The sequence below is a fragment of the Mauremys mutica genome, chromosome 6 (genome assembly GCF_020497125.1).
Source record: "Mauremys mutica isolate MM-2020 ecotype Southern chromosome 6, ASM2049712v1, whole genome shotgun sequence".
NCBI lineage: Eukaryota > Metazoa > Chordata > Testudines > Geoemydidae > Mauremys > Mauremys mutica.
In genome coordinates, this window is record NC_059077.1 from 53,324,497 (window position 1) to 53,346,281 (window position 21,785).

The 21,785-nt window shown below is 39.1% G+C and overlaps 1 protein-coding gene across 4 annotated transcripts in view; it reads right to left on the minus strand.

The window, feature by feature from the left end:
* TMEM161B (transmembrane protein 161B) overlaps positions 1-21,785 on the minus strand; it is a 108,340-nt gene that overhangs the window by 26,577 nt on the left and 59,978 nt on the right. For 3 of the 4 annotated variants that reach the window (XM_045021048.1, XM_045021050.1, XM_045021049.1), the window contains exons 11-12: positions 19,499-19,595; positions 16,570-18,788 (exon numbers count right to left, since the gene is read on the minus strand). In XM_045021048.1, the coding sequence (XP_044876983.1) occupies positions 18,511-18,788; positions 19,499-19,595 (375 nt within the window). In that variant the 3' untranslated portion in view covers positions 16,570-18,510. Of the gene's footprint in view, positions 1-16,569; positions 18,789-19,498; positions 19,596-21,785 lie in introns of those variants that run through there. The other variant, XM_045021051.1, reaches the window with a different exon arrangement.

Sequence of the window (21,785 nt, forward strand, 5' to 3'; positions counted from 1 at the left end):
AAGCCAACAGCAGGGAACATTTCTGTTCAGCCACAGACAAACAGCCCAGCAGGAATGGGCACCTCTGGATGTCTGCTTAATAAAACCACCCTATTTCAACCAGGTGACTATGAATGACATTACTCTCCTGAGGATAACACATAAAGAACAGATGTTTGAATGCCAGCAAACACCGGGACCATATGCTGCAATGCTTTGTTCTGCAATGATTCCTGACTGTGCTACTGGCCTGGCGTGGTAAAGTGTCCTACCATGGAGGATGGAATAAGACTGCCCTTCCCAGAAACCTTTTTCAAAGGCTTTGGAAGTACATCCAGGAAAGCTTTATGGAGATGTCCCTGGAGGATTTCTGCTCCATCCCCAGTAGCTGTACTGGCCGCGAATGCCAGGGCAAATTAATCATTTAACAATCTTGCTTTTAAACCCTGTATAATATTTACAAAGGTACACTTACCAGAGGTTCCTTCTCCGCCTTCAGGGTCCAGGAGCCCACCTTGGAGGGGTTTGGGGGGGGTACTGGCTCCAGGTCCAGGGTGAGAAAAAGATCCTGGCTGTTGGGGAAACTGGTTTCTCCACTTCCTTGCTGTGAGCTATCTTCGTCTCCAAAACCCGCTTCCGTGTTGCGTTCTACTCCATTGACGGAGTCAAAGCACAGGGTTGGGGTAGTGCTGGCTGCATCCCCTAGAATGGCATGCAGCTCATCATAGAAGCGGCATGTTTGGGGCTGTGACCCGGAGCGGCTGTTTGCCTCTCTGGTTTTTTGGTAGGCTTCCCTGAACTCCTTAATTTTCACGCGGCACTGCTGCGAGTCCCTGTTATAGCCTCTGTCCTTCATGCCCTTGGAGATTTTTTCAAATGTTTTGGCATTTTGTTTACTGGAACGGAGTTCAGCTAGCATGGATTCGTCTCCCCATACAGCAATCAGATCACGCACCTCCCGTTCGGTCCAGGCTGGAGCTCTTTTGTGGTTCTGGGACTCCATGGTCACCTCTGCTGATGAGCTCTGCATGGTCACCTGTGCTGATCAGCTCACCATGCTGGCCAAACAGGAAATGAACATTCAAAAGTTTGCATGACTTTTCCTGTCTACCTGGCCAGTGCATCTGAGTTGAGAGTGCTGTGCAGCTCAGTCACAATGGAGCACTCTGGGATAGCTCCCAGAGGCCAATACCGTCAAATTGTGTCCACACTACCCCAAATTTGACCCAGCAAGGCTGATTTCAGTGCTAATCCCCTCGTCAGGGATGGAATTAAGAAATCGATTTTAAGAGCCCTTTAAGTAAAAAAAAAAAGGGGGGCTTTGTCGTGTGGACGGGTGCAGGGTTAAATCGAGGTAACGCTGCTAAATTACACCTAAAATCGTAGTGTAGACCAGGCCTGAGAGTGGGTGCCTTTGCTTGACCCACGGAGGATGAAGATAGGTGCAGTTGTGTGAACTGTGATGGTCACCCTCCTCTAGTGGCTAGTGAGCTACGAAGTTTGAGTCTGCTATTGTTTCTAATTAATGAGTTCAAGATTAGTAGGAACAGAGTTCCATTTCTACCATTGGCCCAGGGTAGGGGCATTGGTTAGTTATTTATTTTTGTTAACCATAAAGTATTACAAAAAATCATGATTTTAACACAACATAGAAAAAAAGATCAAACCATGCTTAGGCCCCCAAGCCTGTCAAAACAAACTAGTGAATAGATACTGGCAGTCACCCACTGAAGGCATCGAAGGACAGGGACAGAGTCTTGTCCACATTGTTATCCTTGCAGGATAAGGGCCTTTGTTTGTATTCTTATATTTTTAACCCTATACAAGAGAATCTAAAACGGGCTTGGGACCAATGGCTGCAAACAACCAGGTAAAAATCTCTTGTTGGACTGGAAATGTCTTAAATTCCACATACAATGATACAAAGTACCGGTAAACTTTAAAAATAAGAGGAAACTCCAACATTTAAACTGAGAACTTGTTACCAATATTGTTCAAAACCTCACAAGAGCTACAAAGGCAAGCATGGCTAGCGTAGATTTTCTTCTGAAGTGTCATTGTGCCATTGTTTATGACCTCTTATTATAAGAGGGAACAACCCTTTGATTATACCGCTTCCCTAACACCAGCTGTATGGCTGAAGTTGTTCTAGGAGCTCTGGCCCCTTTTATAAGTCTTCAAAGATGTACACACACACAAAAAAAGAATTTATTTACAAAAAGTCTAGGGACAGACAGAAGCTAAAATATTAGTACGCTGAAGTTTCTCCTCTGACTTGTGGGCTGGATAGGAACATGCCAATACAACTACAGCTTATTCCCCACTACTCAAAACTCATGGGCCAAGCCTCAGAAAATTACGAGTTATAATTAAAAAAACAAAAAAACCCAGTGTGTGTTTTACTGTCTTCTGGTTCCTGAGCCTTTAGGTTACACTTTGGATGTTTTAAGCTCTTCTCCACAACCATAAGGGTTAGGAACCTATTTTCTTAAAGTTATCACTGGACAACTGCAGTAGGTGGGGTCTTAAGAACCTCAAACTTCACAAGACCACGGGAGTTGGCAACACTAATTTTTATGGTCTAAAATGAACTAGGAAGCAACCGAATAATAGCCTGGATCCTCTTAGGAGTTAATCTTACCTACATGAAAGATGGACAGTAGTGCCCAAGAAAGCTCTGCCAGCTCCAGCACTCTGTTAGAAGAACTAATAGCAATTAAACGCTTCACTTTGAGGAACCAGCATTCCAGGTGCTCAAGACAACACAAACGAAGTTTGAGCACTGGGGAAGTTCCAGAAGATTGGAAGAAAGTTAATGTTGTGCCAAATCTTTAAAACGGGTAAAAGGGATGACACAAATCATATACGCCTGTCAACCTGACATGAACCCTGGGCAAGATAATGCAGTGACTGATCTGGGACTGATTCAAAAGAATAAAAGGAGGATAATATAATTAATTGCAAATCAACATGGGTTTATGGAAAAATAGATCCTATCAAACTAATTTGATATTTTTTGATATTACAAATTTGGTTGATACAGGTAATAGTATTGGCGGAATATATTTAGACATCTTCTAATGGGTTTGACTTGTTACACCACAACATTTTGATTAAAAAACTGGAACTATATAAAATTAACATGGCGCACATTAAATGGGTTAAAAATTGGTTAGCTGATAGGTCTCAAAATGTAATTATAAATGGGGAATCATAATCAAGCAAGCCTGTTTCCAGTGGGGTCCCACAACTATCTGTTCCTGGCCCTACGCTAACATTTTTATCAATGACATGGAACCAAAAAACACCTCTGATAAAGTGTGCAGATGACAAATTGGGGGAGTGGTAAATAATTAAGAGGAGAAGTTTTTGATTCAAAGTGATCTGGATCACCTGGTAAACTGGGCACAAGCAAACACTCATTTAAATATAGCTAAAAGTAAACTTGTACATCTAAAACCAATTAATGTAGGCCATACTTACAGGATGGGAGACTATCCATCATGACTCCCAAATCTTTCAGAATCATTGCCTCCCAGGATAGTCAGACAAATGTGAGTATCCATTGTGATGTTGTGGCCAAAAGAGTTAATACAATCCTGGGATACATGAACAGGGAAATTTCAAGTAGCAGTACAGAGGTTATTTTACCTCTATATTTAGCACTGGTACAACTGCTGCTTGATTATTATGTCCAGTCTGGTGCCTGCAATTCAAGAAAGATGTTGATAAATTGGAGAGGGTGTCAAGAAGAGCCATGAGAATGATTAAAGGATTAGAAAAACATACTTTATAGAGATAGACTAAGGGCTTATCTATACTTATGACTAAATCAGCACTGCTGCGATCAATGCAACAGTGTCGATTTAGCGGGTCTGGTGAAGATCTGCTAAACCGATTGGAGAGTGCTCTCCCATTGATGTCTGTACTCCAGCTCCCAGACAAGTGTAAGGTAAGTTGGTGGGAGAGTGTCTCCCATCAACACAGCATGGTGTAGATACCACTCCAAGTGGACCTAAGTTACGTCGACTTCACTTATATAAATTACGTAACTGAAGTAGCGTAATTTAGGTCAATTTACAGCTTCAGTGTAGATTAGCCCTAAAGGAGCTCAATCTATTTATTTTAAAGAGAAAGTTAAGAGTGACAATTACAGTCTATAAGTACCTACACAGGGAACAAATATGTAATAATGGGCTCTTCACTCTAGCAGAGAAAGGCATAAACACAATCCAATGGCTGAAAGTTGAATCTACACAAATTCAGACTGGAAATAAGGTGTAAATATTTAACAGCGAGACCAACCAATGGAACAGTTTATCAAGGGTTGTGGTTGATTCTCCATCACTGACAATTTTTAAAACAAATTTTGGTGTTTTCCTGAAAGATATATTCTAGGAATTATTTTGGGGAACTTCTATTGCTTGTGCTATATAGAGGTCAGACTAGATGATCACAATGATCTCCTCCAATCTTAGAAACTACGAAAAAGTCTCTCCATGACCCCGATCCTGCAACTGGCTCTCTGGGGGCAGATCTTTGTAACTGCACAGAGCCAGTTGTAGGACTAGTATCAGAGGCATAGCCGTGTTAGTCTGGATCTGTAAAAAGCAACAAAGAGTCCTGTGGCACCTTATAGACTAACAGACGTATTGGAGCATAAGCTTTCGTGGGTGAATACCCACTTCATCAGACGCATGAGTTGTAGGACTGTTACTCACATGACTAAAGCCTCATCTGCACACAAGAGTTGTATTGCTTTAACTATACCAGCATAAAGCACTACAATCCCAACAGTGTGGTTGCAACTAGGATAGCTCATTCCCAAATAGGAAGTGGAAAAATACTATGCAGGTATAAGCACATTTATTCAGGTACAACTGGACCCACACTAGGTGATGTATCAGTTTAACTATATCGATTTAAAAAAAATTACCCCAACCCTTATACTGGAGCAAAAATTGTGCAGACCAGGCCTATGACGAAATCAAGTCACAGAGTAGTAATTAACCCTCCCTCCCAGGCACAAATTGAACTAAAACATTACAAGTCTGATAAATTTCTTCCTTTAAAGTTTCTAAAATATGTTTTCAAAACACTAACAAAAAATCAAGTTGTTTGTGGGATTTTTTTAAACAAAGCTAAATCAATGAAACATTTTGACTAGCTCTATTCAGTTAATTAGGTTGTCAAATAGTTCCTTGGAAGTCAGAGTTTTGCACAAATTTTCAGAACCAGTAACTAGTATCATTTCAAGATTTATAAATATACAAAAATCAAATTTAAGAACAAAAAACATTTATAGATCTTTGGTTTTAAAAGTTGCCTTATTTCGGATTTGGGCAGCACTGTATAAAATAATGGAAGTTATACTGCAGCCCAGTATGTGTCATATAAAATATGTATATAACAAGTATGTGTCATTTTAAAAAGGTCAGGTTGCACTGCATAAAAGCAAGACATATGCCAACTAAAGATCAGAACACTTCTATTACACTAAGCAAATTCTAAAACACCAGCACTGCATCAAACATTAAATCCCTCATTTGAATTAAAGCTTTAAATAGGCAAGCAGATTAAGAACATAAGAATGACCACAGTGGGTCAGACTAATGGGTCCATCTAGCTCATGATCCTGTCTTCTAACAGTGGCTAGTGCCAGATGCTTCACGGGGAATGAACGTAACAGGGTAATTTATTGCATCCTGTCCCAGTTTCTGGCAAAAAGAACAGGAGTACTTGTGGCACCTTAGAGACTAACAAATGTATTTGAGTATAAGCTTTCATGGGCTACAGCCCACTTCATCGGATTCATAGACTGGAACATACAGCAAGAAGATATTTATACATACAAAGAACATGAAAAGGTGGAAGTACCCATACCAACTGTAAGAGGGCAATCAATTGAGGAGCTGATATCAGCAGGAGGAAAAAAAACCTTTTGAAGTGATAATCGAGATGACCCATAGAAGGTGTGAGGAGACTTAACATGGGGAAATATTCACTTAGTGTAATGGCCCAACCATTCCTAGTCTCTGTTCAAACCTAAGTTTATTTTATCTAATTTGCATATTAATTCAAGTTCAGGAGTTTCTTTGGAGTCTGTTTTTGAATTTTTTGTTGTTGTAAAATTGCCACCTTCAAGTCTGTCACTGAGTGGTTAGAGAGGTTGAAGTGTTCGCCCACTGGTTTTTGAATGTTATGATTCCTGAGGTCAGATGTGGGTCCATTTATTCTTTGGCATAGAGACTGCCGGTTTGGCCAATGTATATGGCAGAGGGGCATTGCTGGCACATGATGGCATAGATCACGTTGGTAGATGTGCAGGTGAACGAGCCCGATGGCATGGCTAATGTGATTAGGTCCTATAATGGTGTCACTTGAATAGATATGTGGACAGAGTTGGCACTGGGCTTTGTTGCAAGGATAGGTTCCTGGGTTAGTGTTTATGTTGTACGGTGTGCGGTTGCTGGTGAATATTTGCTTCAGGTTGGGAGGCTATCTGTAAGCGATGACTGGTCTGTCTCCCAAGATCTGTGAGAGTGAGGGATCATCTTTCAGGATAGGTTGCAGATCTTTGATGATACGCTGGAGAGGTTTTAGTTGGGGGCTGAAGGTGACGACTAGTGGTGTTCTGTTATTTTCTTTGTTGGGCCTGTCCTGTAGTAGACGACTTCTGGGTACTCTTCTGGCTCTGTCAATCTGTTTTTTTCACTTCAGCAGGTGGGTATTGTAGTTTTAGGAATGCTTGATAGAGATCTTGTAGGTGTTTGTCTCTGTCTGAGGGATTGGAGTAAATGCGGTTGTATCTTAGAGCTTGGCTGTAGACAATGGATCATGTGGTGTGTCCTGGATGGAAGCTGGAGGCATGTAGGTAAGTATAGCGGTCAGTAGGTTTCTGATATAGGGTGGTGTTTATGTGATCATCGCTTATTAGCACAGTAGTGTCTAGGAAATGGACCACTTGTGTGGATTGGTCTAGGCTGAGGTTGATGGTGGGATGGAAATTGTTAAAATCCATGGTGGAATTCTTCGAGGGCTCCTTTTCCATGGGTCCAGATGATGATGTCATCAATGTAGTGCAAGTAGAGTAGGGGCATTAGGGGATGAGAGCTAAGGAAGCATTGTTCTAAGTTAGCCATAAAAATGTTGGCACGCTGTGGGGCCATGTGGGTACCCATAGCAGTGCCGCTGACTTGAAGATATATACGGTCCCCGAATGTGCAATAGTTGTGGGTGAGGACAAAGTCAAAGTTCATCCACCAGGTTTGCCGTGATATTATCGGGGATACTATTCCTGATGGCTTGTTATCCATCTTTGTGTGGAATGTTGGTGTAGAGGGCTTCTACATCCATAGTGGCCAGGATGGTGTTTTCTGGAAAAATCACCAATAGATTGTAGTTTCCTCAGGAAGTCAGTGGTGCCTCGAAGACAGCTGGGAGTGCTGGTAGCGTAGGGCCTGGGGAGGGAGTCCACATAGCCAGACAATCCTGCTGTTAGGGTGCCAATGCTTGAGATGATGGGGCGTCCAGGATTTCCAGGTTTATGGATCTTGGGTAGCTAACAGAATACTGCTGGTCGGGGTTCTAGACATGTATCTGTACAGATCTGTTCCTGTGCTTTTTCAGAGCAGATGGTGTAGTTTCTTTTGTTAATCATCAGTGGGATCAGATGATAATGGCCTGTAGAATGTGGAGTTAGAGAGCTGCCTAGCAGCCTCTTGTTCATATTCCAACTTATTCATGACGATGACAGCACCTCCTTTGTCAGCCTTTTTTATTATGATGTCGGAGTTGTTCCTGAGGCTGTTGATGGCATTGTGTTCAGCACAGCTGATGAGGCAAGTGATGCTGCTTTTCCACAATTTCAGCCCATGCACATTGACAGAAGCAATCTATGTAGAAGTCCAATATGTTGTTTCAACCTTCAGGAGGAGTCCACACAGAAGCCTTCTTTATGTAGTGTTTGCAGGAAGGAATGGCAATTTTACAACAAAAAAAACTTTCAAAAACAGGCTGCTGATCTTGAATAAATACGCAAATTAGATACAATTAACTTCGGTTTGAACAGAGACTGGGAATGGTTGGGCTATTACACTAATTGAATATTTCCCCATGTTAAGTCTCCTCACACCTTCTATGGGTCATCTCTATTTTCACTTCAAAAGATTTTTTTGTTTGTTTTTTTTCCCTCCTGCTGATGATAGCTCATCTCAATTGACTGGCCTCTTACAGTTGGTATGGCTACTTCCACCTTTTCATGTTCTCTGTATGTATAAATATCTTCTTGCTGTGTGTTCCAGTCTATGCATCCGATGAAGTGGGCTGTAGCCCACGAAAGCTTATGCTCAATTAAATTTGTTAGTCTCTAAGGTGCCAGAAGTACTCCTGTTCTTTTTGCAGATAAAGACTAACACGGCTGCTACCCTGAAAACAGTTTCTGGCAGTCACACATCCAGAGCATGGGGTTATGTCCCTGACCATTGATAGACCTATCCTCTATGAACTTAAGTACATTTGAAAAAAAATTGGTTAACACTTTTGGCCTTCACAATACCCCTGGCAATGACGATCCAAATAAGATTGATTGAAGTGAGTCTCTGTACAACAATTTATCAACAGCTTTCCCTCCAGTCACTGTGGCAACCCCACTAGTATTTTAACCAGTATACATTCTCTTTTTATACATAATTAAAATAAAATTATGTACTATCAACCACAAACAAATTATAAAATTTTCCACCCAACAATGACTGGGGAGCTCAAAAAGCATAATCTTTGTATTTCACAGAATTTTATTAAATTAACATCAAAACTTACAATGAGCTTTATTACTATGTTCATCAACATCAGGATAATGCTGCCTGACACATGCTAACACTTTTCAAGCAAAACAGAAAATTCTTCTTTAATTCTCCAGATAAACCATTAGCAGCACTAAGCAACAATTTCTTACACACAGTGTAAAAAACTAATGTATAGTAGCTTACAGGAACAAGTTTTCCCCAAACCGTGTGCTATATACATTAAATATACTAATTGCTAAAGCCATTTTTAAGAGCTAAAAGCTCAACGCTCTATAAGGCTTCCTTTAAGGAGTGCTTCCTTTGGTACAAACTTAATTCAATGCAAACAGTTCAATTTACAAGCACTTTACATGTAACATGCAAAATAATTACCTCCAGACTAGGCATCTAATAATGTTTATTTCATCACTTTTTTTTCCTGCTGAATCGGACCAATCACGTTTAATAGATTTTTTTTAAAGCTTAAAATTTAAAGCATGCAAGTTCTTATAAAATATAGTTAAAAGTCAAGCTGGCAGCCCACTGTCCTACCAAAAGCATTCAACAGTACATAAGGCTGCTATTAAAAAATACAAAATTTAAAAAAAACTGTACAACAGTTAACACTGGTCTCCTGTTTTGGATCCATTATGTTCAGCCCCCTACGTCCATGTAATTCCTGCTCTTTTGTATCCTAGATTTGACCTCATTAATGCTCAACTCCTGCAGAAACTTCCACACTTGCTAAACTTTAAACCGATGAATAGTCCCATTGAGATCAAGTTAAATACACAAGTCTTTGCAGGACTGGCGCTTAAACTACAAACCTGGAGCAAAGCAGTTGTTACAAACTTCTTTCGAAGTCAACCATTCCATTGCAGACAGTTCCAACATTATAGAATTGTAATTTCTTTAATCTCAAGTATGAAAAAAGTGTTAAAGTGTAGGAGGAACTGAGGTGTTCTTACAAATACTGTAAAGGGAAGGCAGAATTCTTGGAATATTTATGTGATAAAAGCAAAATCAACTTATTGGAAATTAAAAGATATATATGGTTAAAATATTAGCCATGAGAATTTATTTTTCCACATTAATCATCTATACATATACACATACATACACACACACACACATATAAATGAGTTAAAATTAAATTCCCATGGCAAGTTTTTAAGGACTAGCTGATCTCCTTTTAAGAAAATGCAGGCTCTCTTCTAGGTATGCATGCCTACCAAGAGAAGCACAAAGGCATGTGCACAACTTTAGAAAACGTCTGTTTGAAATGTCATTTCCTAGTATCTGCTCTAGAATGTGCAGGTCCAGGCACTTTAGTAACACCTTGTGTGCACAGAAGATGGAGTTTGTTCTTTGTATAAAAGCTGTTGGTAATATTGTACCCTCATCCTCTTTTAAAAAAATGATGCGGCTTTGCCAATACCAGTTGGGTTCCACTATGTTAGCAACTTTTGGAAGACCTCTGCAGTACACCATAGAAGGTGTGCCTGATTTTAAAGCACTACGCCATGCAACTTTGCTCAGAGCACGTCTAATCAATATGATGTTTTAAAACAGTGATAACTGGTAGACAATCAAATGAAGGTGCTCAATCTTGCCAAGATGGTGGAACTGAAAGTGTTTTTGAAAACCCAACCTAATCTAGAAAGAGGGGCTTGGAAGTTTTCCGTAAGATTTGGCCTTTTCCATTGGCAAATACAGATTTTTCATCTCTTGTTCACAATCTGTTACTATGCCAGCATAGTTCTAAGAACAGGATGTGTGGATCTATGTACCCATTACTAACAAAAGCTATCTCAGTAGCAACAATTGTGAGGTTATACATAACATTAATTTTAAAGTCCTCAGTAACAAGGATAGATTTAAAAAATATTTACAGTCTGGAGACGTGTACAGTTTGCAATAATTTACAGTTGACAAGAATTTTAACTTGAGTGAAATTCTGGGCCTAAACAATTTAATAGTATTTTTAAGTACAAATATTTGCTTATACTTAAAAGGGAATGATACACTAGGATAAAAGCAGGTTTTCCCCCCCTATTTCTGCCACAGATAAATCTTTTCCCACGCTTGTTCTTGAAAATGTTTATCTACTCAAATTATGCAAGATAGTTAACAATGCAAGATAACTAAAGTGGAATATGGGCATGATTTAAGATAGGAAAACCAGAAACAGGAGAAATAAAGATTTTGTTGGCACACCACATTTACACATGTAAGAATCAGATTTACAAAATGGAATTTTTGGTACACTTTCTTTGTTTTACCTTTTATGAAAAATATTGTGAATACCCATCTGCTTTTGAAATACATAAGACAACAGGACATAACAGGTAAACAAAGTTACAGAGAATACTGAAAATTAGGGCAAAGCATCATTTTATAAGCATAAAACATAAATCAGGTTTAAAAAAATACAGCAAAACTATCACACAAAGTAATTGCAAATGGACAACCAGTAGGATTATTCAAAAAGTTGCTTCTTTAAATGCTACAAAGGTTTACTACTTGTGCTCCTGGGGGAATTCTGCAGCACTGTGCACATGTACAATTCATATCCCCTACAAAAATGTTTTGCTTTCCTGCAGAAAAATGACTTTTGACAGGGAACCAAAAGGAAGCTGCAAAAGCAGTCACACGTCCCTCAGGCAGCCTGGGCATGTTGGCTTGGGTGCCTAGAGCAGCCAGTAGAGTAGGGGTGCTGCAAGGGGGTAGGGGGGAGAAGATGGGCTGGGTGTGCAGACATGCAAGCAAAAAAGAATCTGTCCCTCTCACTCCCTATTGTGGTGAATCCCATGTGGAGGGTTAGGGTTTCTGGGGGTTTGGAGGTATGTGTGAGGTAGACTCTGTCCCTTCAGGCAGAGCAGAAGGTAGCAGCCTGCAAGCTAAGTTGTTCCCATAGTTGTTAGTGAACTGTTCCTATTCTTAGTGAATTCCCCCTGGGAACATAAAACAGGCGTAAAAGTTTTAAGGCTCCTTTACATTGCCAGAATGGTTTAAAGGAGCCTTATTGTAAATGACAGTGACCTTATCAATGCTTATAGTGCTTTAGTGATTAGAACTGGTCTAAATTTTTGGACTGAAAAATTTTCCTATCAAAATGTGCTCCAAGAACTGTTTACCGTCGGCCTTTCTGGAAATGGTCAGTAGCAAATATAAATTGTGAGTTTGACTCCCCAGCCTTTACCTGCTCTTCAATTGCCTATGATGAATACTGAGCATATGGATGCATATATTTGTTGACTAATAACTAGAAATAAAGGGTCAAACCTAGCTACATTATAATTAGACAAAGGGAATTTGGGGATTTCCTCCAAAACTCCCCACTCCCATGCTCCATGCATTGCATTGTAGTTTAAATAAATTACCAAAATAATTGAAACTGGCATGGTTATATGGCATTTTTACAAAATATGAGGAATTTTAAAAAATTCTGCACAGAATTTTTAATTTTTTACCGCAGAATTCACCTAGGCGCGTACAAAAGTCATGAACACACTGTGTTAACAGAGATTGCAGATCTCAACTTCTTCCCTTCCCTGATTTTGAATAATGGGAATCTGAACCTAAGGAACTGTTTGGTATTTACAGACTGATACCAAGCTTGTACTTGTTATAAATTATACTTAAGTATATACTTAATATATATTAAGTATATATTTATTATGCGTATTAATTAAGCATATACTTGTTACAAATTCATCAATCTGGGCTTCAAGTTTAAAAAAGAATCAACATGTAGAAACATCTGATCTAATTGGAGGCACTGACATGAATAAACATGAGGACATGTTCCATGGCATCAGCATTACGAAAAAATTTAATTTGCATTAAAAACACTGTTACAACAAAAGGTATAAAAATACATATATACTGGTTCTCAAAACAATGACGAGTACATCATTATTCTCCTGACAACCAATAATGGGAGATTTCCAAAAGGACTTGGGCTGTGGTTTACTTTTCTCTGGGCTTCAGCAAATAGCCTGAAAAGTTACACACTTCGTGGAAAAATGAAACAAACTTCCTTGTAAAAAAAAGTTAAGCAGACTGCAGTAAGGAAGCCTTAGACCAAAATCCTGACTGGTGCAATGTGGGTATGCAAGTGAGTAAGAACCACTTAGGGAGGCTTTTCCCATCCACCCCTCCCATCCCCACAGCAGCAGGAGGGCATTCCAACCTCATGCTGGGAATGACGACTAGGTACCGCACCACAATGTTGCCACTACTGGCGAGCATGCTGGCGCTTTTCAAAGGAGAAGCAACATGCATGTCACTGTACAGCGTGACTGGCTGCCCTGAGCCATCTTGCCCAACAACAAGACAGTGTATCCAATATTTCTGTTAACACTTGTACTCTCCAGAGTAAGTCTTTATCAGAGAGGCCAAGATTTTGCCCTTAATACTTCTTTTGGGGATTTATGCTGTAGATTAAAACAACAGTCTTATCTATTTGTTATTTTACAGTAAATGTTCATCTTAACATTTAGAACACTAGTAATCTGCTGTCTTTCTTTTATTAAGATCCCACTCTGACCTAGGAACATTTCCTTCATATAAAACACTTCAGCTCCTTTTGCCTGAGTATTTTCATTCATGATTTCTATTTTTACTGTGGACATTGTTCTTCAAGCTCAAGTAAAATGTTTAGTAGCTTTGAGGGGGGAAAAACCAATGGCAATAGACTATGTGTAGTAGTAAATTTGGGGGCTATTTGGCTGACATAACACAAAGTTCCTCTATGGAAAGCGAGCTAAGACTTAAAAAGGAAAAGTGTAACACTAAGGTCTTTGAGAACAAAAAAGTATAAAAGCTTCCATTTTACAGCATCACTAACTTCACAATATTGTATCTATGAGGACAAACTATTTTCATGGTCATATAAGTTTACTTTTAAACATATTAAACCTAAGACATCAATTAGCAGTGGTGAATTCTGCACCCATAGGTGGCTGACAAAGAGAGAGAGCTGTTTGGATGAGATTAGCTGGGATTTTCTGTATACAATAACCATACTATATACTCAGAAGTCGAGTGTTGTGGTTTAGACCTCTAACGTATCCTCATGGCATAGTGCTTGCTTCTAGGCAAGTTTGACTTTAAAATTAGAGCATAAGTGGCTCCCTGTTCACAAGTTCGCCATCTCCTTAGAATAAAGAATAGATGTTATGTAACACTGGATTTGAGCAATGAATCTTCCAAGGCAGCTCTTCTTCCATATAATGCTCGTCGTTCTCTCTCTCGGATACCACATGCCTTTTTCCTTTGTTGTACTGGTTGATTCTTATGTAAGAAAGAGGTTTAAAAAAAAAAAGAAGGATACAGAATTTGTGGTTGCAAACAACTGCAAACTTTTAGGCAGCTGGGAAATCCTGAAGACCTCTATAATTACTGAAATATCTACATGCTGATAGTACAGCCCAAAAGGCACTCCAAGGTGCCCTGCAAAGTGAAAAATACTGGTTTATGACCTTTTCTCCTTTCCTATGATGTATAAAAAACATTTGTAAGCTTAAAAAGAGTTCCTATCAGGAATTCATGGCTGGTCTTCCCTACTTTTTGATGACAACTCAGAGGTCTCAAGCCTGGTCTAGACACAGACTCCTACCGATTTAACTAAAAAGATGTTATTTTAAACCAATTTAGTTAAACTGATGCAAGTTCATGGTTTGCTATTCTTATTTCAGTTTAGTTTAATCTTGTTAAAAATAAACAGATCAAGTTAAACTGAAATAAGCCACTCAAATTCAGTTAAAACACAAACTTCAATTTAGGTAAACTAGTGGGTTTAAAAATTACACTCTTTAGTCAAGTCCTTGGGCTCACAAGCCACATCTTCTTAACGGAATGGACAGGGCTGTTGAATCTTTACCAAAGACATCTTATCTCCCAGTTCTTTTTCTCAGAAAGAGACCATTCATGAAGAAGGCCACACAACATTAGCCTGACTAAAAACTGCTTTCCCAGTTAGGTTTCACTTGCTTTATATTTCTGAAACCTATTAGTTTTCTGCAGCTGTCCATATAATCCTCCAAAAAACTAACAAAACCTTATTTTTGTAATGTAAAAAAGGAGAACGCCTGCCAAAGTACATACCTGATAAGCCTTCTGTATACATAATAAAGATGCAACAACTAAAAAAAGAGCACAAACCTACTTTTTCTTTGCAGGTTACTGATGAGAATGGCAGACAGATACATGAGGGTAAAAGATAACTACAGATGACTTAAGATGAAGTACAAGACAGGTTATTCATTTGCTCATGAAGGTGACATTCAGCTGTAAGTCAACAGATGTGTTTTATACCATAATCACTATAGTAATGTCTTTTTTAAAAAAAAAAAAAAAACACTTCTTTGTCCACTTCCCCCCTGTCAGAAAGATTTTCTGACCTACATAGGTTTTGTACAAGAAGTCCTCTAGATTATGCAGGATCTAAGTCAATGAAAGTCACTGAAGGGAGACTATCTTCCACCCATAGCCAACCTGCAGAACCACACAGAGTTGGATGCAACATTCAAGAGGCAATGGCTAGAAATGGTAATCAGAACAAAGATAGAAAGATAATCAAGCTGTTTCTTGATGTATCGATGTCAGTTCTCCAAGTGTATCAGTTTGATCAGTGTTATTTCTGAAGAGTAAGACATCTGACACTTGTTAATAGCTCTATAAAGCCCAACCATATTAATAATTGTCTTGTATAAGACACACGTCTTTTTTATTAAAAAGGTCTTATACAATCACTTAATTTTCAGTTAGGAGCGGTGACAACAAATCTATGGGGATGGAAATTCTATTCATGTATAGAAATGCGGGTCTTCTCATGGATTAAGTATCCTTCAGAATCTAAATTTCATTGCTACTCTTCAAGTTCCAGTGATAAGCTTCTTAAATAGATTGATACAACTTCGAAAGCTGAGTTTGCAGTCAGAATGAAACACTAAGAGAGACTTTCCCCCCCTAAATGGAGCATTAATAGGGTCCTACCAAATTCATGGCCATGAAAAATGCATCACAGATGGTGAAATCTGGTCTCCCCCCGTGAAATCTGGTCTTTTGTATGCTTATACCCTATACTGTACACATTTCACAGGGGAAACCAGCATTTCTCAAATTGGGGGTCCAGACCCAAAAGGGAGTTGCGGGGGAGAGGGGGCCACAAGGTTATTTTAGGAGGGTTGTGGTATTGCCACCCTTACTTCTGCGCTGCCTTCAGATCTGGGCAGCAGCTGTTAGCCAGACACCCAATTCTGAAGGCAGTGCACTGCCAGCAGCAGCACAGAAGTAAAGGTGGCAATACCATACTATGCCATCCTTACTTCTGCGCTACTGCTGGCAGCGGCTCTGCCTTCAGAACTGGGCTCCTGGCCAGCAGCCATCAGTCTCCAACTGCCCAGCTCTGAAAGCAGTGCCACTGCCATCAGCAGCGCAGAAGGGTAGCAGTACTACAACCCCGCCCCACTACTCCTTCATGAGTCAGGGCCCCTACAATTACATCATGAAATTTCAGATTTAAATAACTGAAATAATGAAATTCACGATTTTTAAAATCCTATGACCCTGAGATTGACCAAAATGGACCATGAATTTAGCCCTAAGCAGTAACCTTGGAAATCTAATTGTAACTACTTAAAGGCTACCTTATTCTTTCCATTGCTAATCATATACAACACTCACCCACCAAATGGGACTGTCCAGTATTGCTGGACCTATCAATCATCTGAAAGGGCATTTCTCATAGGAATGTTTCAAGTTTTGAATTTATGAAGTCAAATATTCTTTAGGCCATTCAGGTAGTGGATGCCATTGTCACTTATTAAAAATTAGGGTATAAGTGAAGTTTACAGCACTGTTAGCTATAAAGTACTATACTCCTACAGTAATTGGCAGGATCTTAAGAGGTTTTTTAGGATATTTAAGAGGGTGTGTGCGCACAGCGGGGGATGCAGGTGAGAGGTGGCGGTATATAAAACTTATTAAGGTAACAGCAAATGAGCTAAAATATTTTTGAATGCTTTCAAAGCCATTTGATGGAGAGAGAGGAATTGATAACTATCTCAAATCCTTAATTTTCAGTATTCTTTGATGCTTTGTTTTCTCATACCACAGATTTACAACATTTAAATTAAACATTTTCTAAGTCTTTCCATTTCTGTTTACTATATTCCAAGCTTTACACAAATAATTCAAAGAAACCCAAAAGCGTTACCCATATTTTCTATGTATGGCTAATATTACTTCCTCATACTAAAACATCTTTTTGCAGTACACTTTTTTTTAAAGTAAATTTTTTAAAAAATAATTAATTCTCAATTCCGCATTTCTGATTACAGTATACACAACTGAAAAAAAACCCTGTCATTCTAATTTGTTCTCAAAGTACTCAACTTAGGATCTGTTATTCAAACTAAACAAAACTTGTCAAATTCGTACTTTACTCCTCCTTACTATACATTTTAAAATTAAGGTACAGAAAATATATTTGAGACTAAAATATCTTCAATATTTCTACATCAGCAGGATAACCTCACATTAGACTAACAAATGAAGATCACAGAGAGCAGAAAAGATGAGAGTAACAACTTCTGGGTCAATCTCTTTCAACAAAATTGCAAAGGTTCTTTATTAAAGTTAAGTACCTTTGTAGAGGCACCAAAAATGAATAGCCCTTTCAGCTGAACTTTCAAAAAAAAATTTAATTTTCATTCAAAAAGAGATCTTGAACTCATTAGGTACATACATGTCCCTATCCCACTGCCCTGTAACATACATTCAGCAACTTAAAGAATCAATATTTATTTTTATAGACTCATATATATATATATATATATATATATTACAGATACATACACACTCAGCAGGATTATAGGTATCCTTTTTAAACAGTTTGATCAGTGTTGATAATCTATTCCAATTATTTTGTGAATTGAATGGAATTTATCTATTACCTGGAAAAATGAAATTTTAAAGACCCAAATGGAATTTGTGGATCAATAGTAGCACCAATACTGTACTTGTGAGGGTTTATATGGCCATTACTTTAAAATGACTGCAGGGATTGGGACAATATATATTTTTCTAATATTCTTCTTACAGCATGAGCATTCCTGCACTTCTTAGGCAGCAATACTTGCTGAGTCCATGCATTTGTTCCTACCCTAAATTCAAATATTACATAGCCTTCTTTACTGTAATATACAGTATTTCTTCTGTCCTGTTGGACTTTTTTGCTTTTCACACAGAAAAGTGATCAATATCGTTCCAACAGAAATTATTCTCTCCCCATTGTATGGCTCAGTTTCAAGATTGTTTAACTAGGCAGCCACCGTTAGTGTTACTTGTACCTCAATACCACTAAGAGTCATCAGTCAACGACTGAAGTAATATACAAAGTTTTGAGGGCAGCTTACTGTTAATGGAAAGCAAGGTACTCACAGGCGCTACCCTTTTAACTAGCCCTCCAATATCAGCCACACAAAAAGGTTAGTCACAGTTCCAATACCATAGTTCAGCAGTTAGTTACCTACCATTCGGTAACAAAAGTTAAACCCACTTGTGATTTGAAGCAACAATATTCACCCTGAGAATACAGAGGAAGCATTTAAGAATAAAATCTGATATGTGTTTTTCCTTCACGTATGCATTCTTCCATTTTTTCTTCAGCCCCTCTGGGGTACATGGGTTTGAACCGAGAAGTTAACATCAGATATTTCCTTTGTGAGCTGATTATTCATGCCACAGTCAGATACTGGTGATAGAAAAGCCCAAAAAGGCTTGTGAAGAAGAGGCAAGCAGCAATCCACCAGGTGAGAAAAGACAGGAGTCCTCGGAACAGGAGAGGAGTGAAAATGTTCTTTAGGCTGCCCAATGCCATTGTTATTTGTACTACAGTTACCTTCATCTTCCCATCAGCAGGTGGAGACTCAGAATAAACTGAATTGGGGAGTGGACTGTTCTCCATTGGAAAGTCAGAGCTAGATTCTGGATAGATGCCCCAGGAATAATTACCTGTTAAAAGTAAGATAATAAATGAAGCAACTAGATTCCAACTCCTTTTACTTCAGTCAAGTCTATAAATATAGCAGCAGTATCCATGACATATTAGAAATAGAAAATTCTTTCTAAATAACTTTCTAAATATAAAATTGCAAAATGCCTGATGTCGACTCCCTAATTACACTACAGTAGATCTGGTAAGACAGTGTAAGACATATCCTTCATGATGGTCTGGTGTTGCTCTATTCTTTTATTAATACTAGAAGAAAATCCATGCCTCATTTATAAATAGTGGTCAAGAAGTCCATGCAGTTTTAAGGATAAGACTTGAATTAATATTAGAAAATGTCATTAACAGATTTCCATAAAATGATACATGTAAAAAGCATAATTGATAGTTTTTTACATTTTATAAACAGAAAGATCCATGTTTCAATATACATAAAACATCTCAATTTGTTTGTTATACTAAATAGTTTGCCTGTTGGATTATTAATCACAAATAGGAATTAACATCTGGTTAACAAGTGTCTTAATCGGAAAGAAGACAGAATAGTCTTAAAGCTACTACTTTAAATGACAAGAAAACATCTTTGTATATTATTGGTTACACATGATTTCTTTTAATGGACAGATATAAAATGATAAAAGCCTTTCATAATAGGATCAGAAAATTTTTTAGTAAACATATGCACTGTTTTCCTTTATCAAATTTTGCTTACCTAGTGTTTTCAAAAGCAGAGTTGTATGAAGCAGCATTACCAAAGGTGCCACATACTGCAATGCAATTACACAAAGGTAATAAAATACTCGGGCCACCTGAAACCAACAAAATCCTTATGAGTGACTTAGAATGCAAAAAATCTCAACACAGCTGACATGTTATGAATGATCATAGCAAACATTTAAATACAACTGTCAGGAAAACGGAGCAGCTTAAAGAAATGTGATCCTTATGAGAGAAGCTAAATTCTAAAGATTTTTCCCACCAGATTTTTAGTGTCTAAAAATACTGTCTTCAAAAAGACTTTTCATGAAGAATTTCAGACTTAATAAAAGTTTCATAATACTTAAAGAGCTCATTACTTTACTAGTTATTTCCTTACAAAAGGCAGAGTTAAAAAAAACCCATTCATCTCACTTTTTCTAAAAAAATCCTATCATTCAATGATCTGCATTTCTATACACTAGAAGTTTGTTAAAAAGTAGTCTGAAAGTTAATGTACTTTGGATAAAAATTTTCAAAAGTGCTGGAGTGACTCAGAAGCTTAAGTCTCATTTTCAAAAGTGACTTAGGCAAATGCTTAAGTCCCACTGTCTTTCAATAAGACTTTGGCTCCTAAGGGTCTAAGTCAGGGGTGGGCAAATTTTATGGCCTGAGGGCTGCATCTGGGTATGGTAATTGTATGGCGGGCCATGAATGCCCAGTGGAGGAGTAATGTGGGGGGGCTCTATATGGGATGTTACCGAGGAGCGGAGGGGGGCACTCATGGGGTGTGGAGCCGGGGGGGGAGGGCTCTACTGGGGCAGCACTGGGGACTCCTAGGGGCCCTGCCAGCAGTGACACCAAGACAGCCGTACCAGGCACCATCACAGGCAGAGTCACCCTAGCTGAGATGGTTGTGGCCCCTGGGCGGTTTGAGGCTCCTAAGGGTGGGGCCACGACCGGGAAGGGATCAGGCACGCTGCTGCATAGGGGCAGGGTGAAGACATGCCTGCACAGTGTGGCTCTGCCTGCCGGAGGATGGTGCTCAAGGGAATTGAGAGTCGGGGACTGGAGAGCACCAGGCAGGCGGAGCAGGGCAAGCCCCCGACCCCACTCTCTGGCAGGAGCTAGAGAGCCCAATAAAAATGCCTGATGGGCCGGAAGCTGCCCATGGGCCACAGTTTGCCCACCCCTGGTCTAAGTCCCTTTTGGAAAATGGGACTTAGGTGCTTTTGTTTAACAATGTAAGATATTAGTAAATGAAAATGGTCAGAAAAATGAGAAATACAAATAGAAGCTCCATGGTTAATTTAAGTGGTTAACAGAATTCACTTAAAGAATCTTCACTTCAGATTTAGATTATATTTTATTGGACTCCACTTTTAAATTATTTTATTTCTTCACAAGGAGTGGGTCCTCTTCTCCTAATCACTAATGTTACATTATTTATACACAACTGTTGACCCAAAGGGCTGGAGAAAAAATAAGAGGACAAAGTCAAAAAACAAAATCAGCAATGAAAAAGTCAACTCTTTATCTTAAGTAAGAACAAAATATTGGCCTTGCCTAAAGGATGAAAAGGCATGGAATTCTTTAAAATAGCACTAAAAAGAGGGAAGGGTTTTGAGATGAAAACGTGTCAAAAAGACAGTATGGGGAAGAGTTCCAAAACACTGGGTACTGAAGAGGAAGTATGACAACCATGGAACCAAAGCAAAAGATGATGACTGTTCTCCCCTTTGATAGGGAGAACATGTAGGGTATGTTTGATAGAATATGATCAAACAGAAAAATAGCAACCAATAAAGGAAAAGGATTGGAAGGATCATTTCCTGGTTACAGCAACAGAAGACCAAAAAGAGTGGAGGTGATACATAAACAGTAAGATAAAACAAAAATCGATTTTGTTCAGTGGCTTTGGACTGACTGAAAAGGAGGATTTTGGAAGACTGAAGTAGAGAGCAATGTATGGAACAGGCTTTTGCTATATGAAAATTACAAAACTTAGGGCTTGGCTACACTTACAAATTTGCAGCGCTGCAGCAGGGTGTGAAAACTTACCCTCTCCAGCGCTGCGAATTGCGGCGCTGCAAAGCGCCAGTTTGGTCAAAGCCCCAGCGCTGTCCGTTATTCCTCACAGGGAGGTGGAGTACGGACAGCGCTGGGAGAGCTCTCTCCCAGCGCTGGCGCTTTGACTACACTTAGCGCTTCAAAGCGCTGCCGCGGCAGCGCTACTGCGGCAGCGCTTTGAAGTGCTAAGTGTAGCCACAGCCTTATACACCTCTACCCCGATATAACACTGT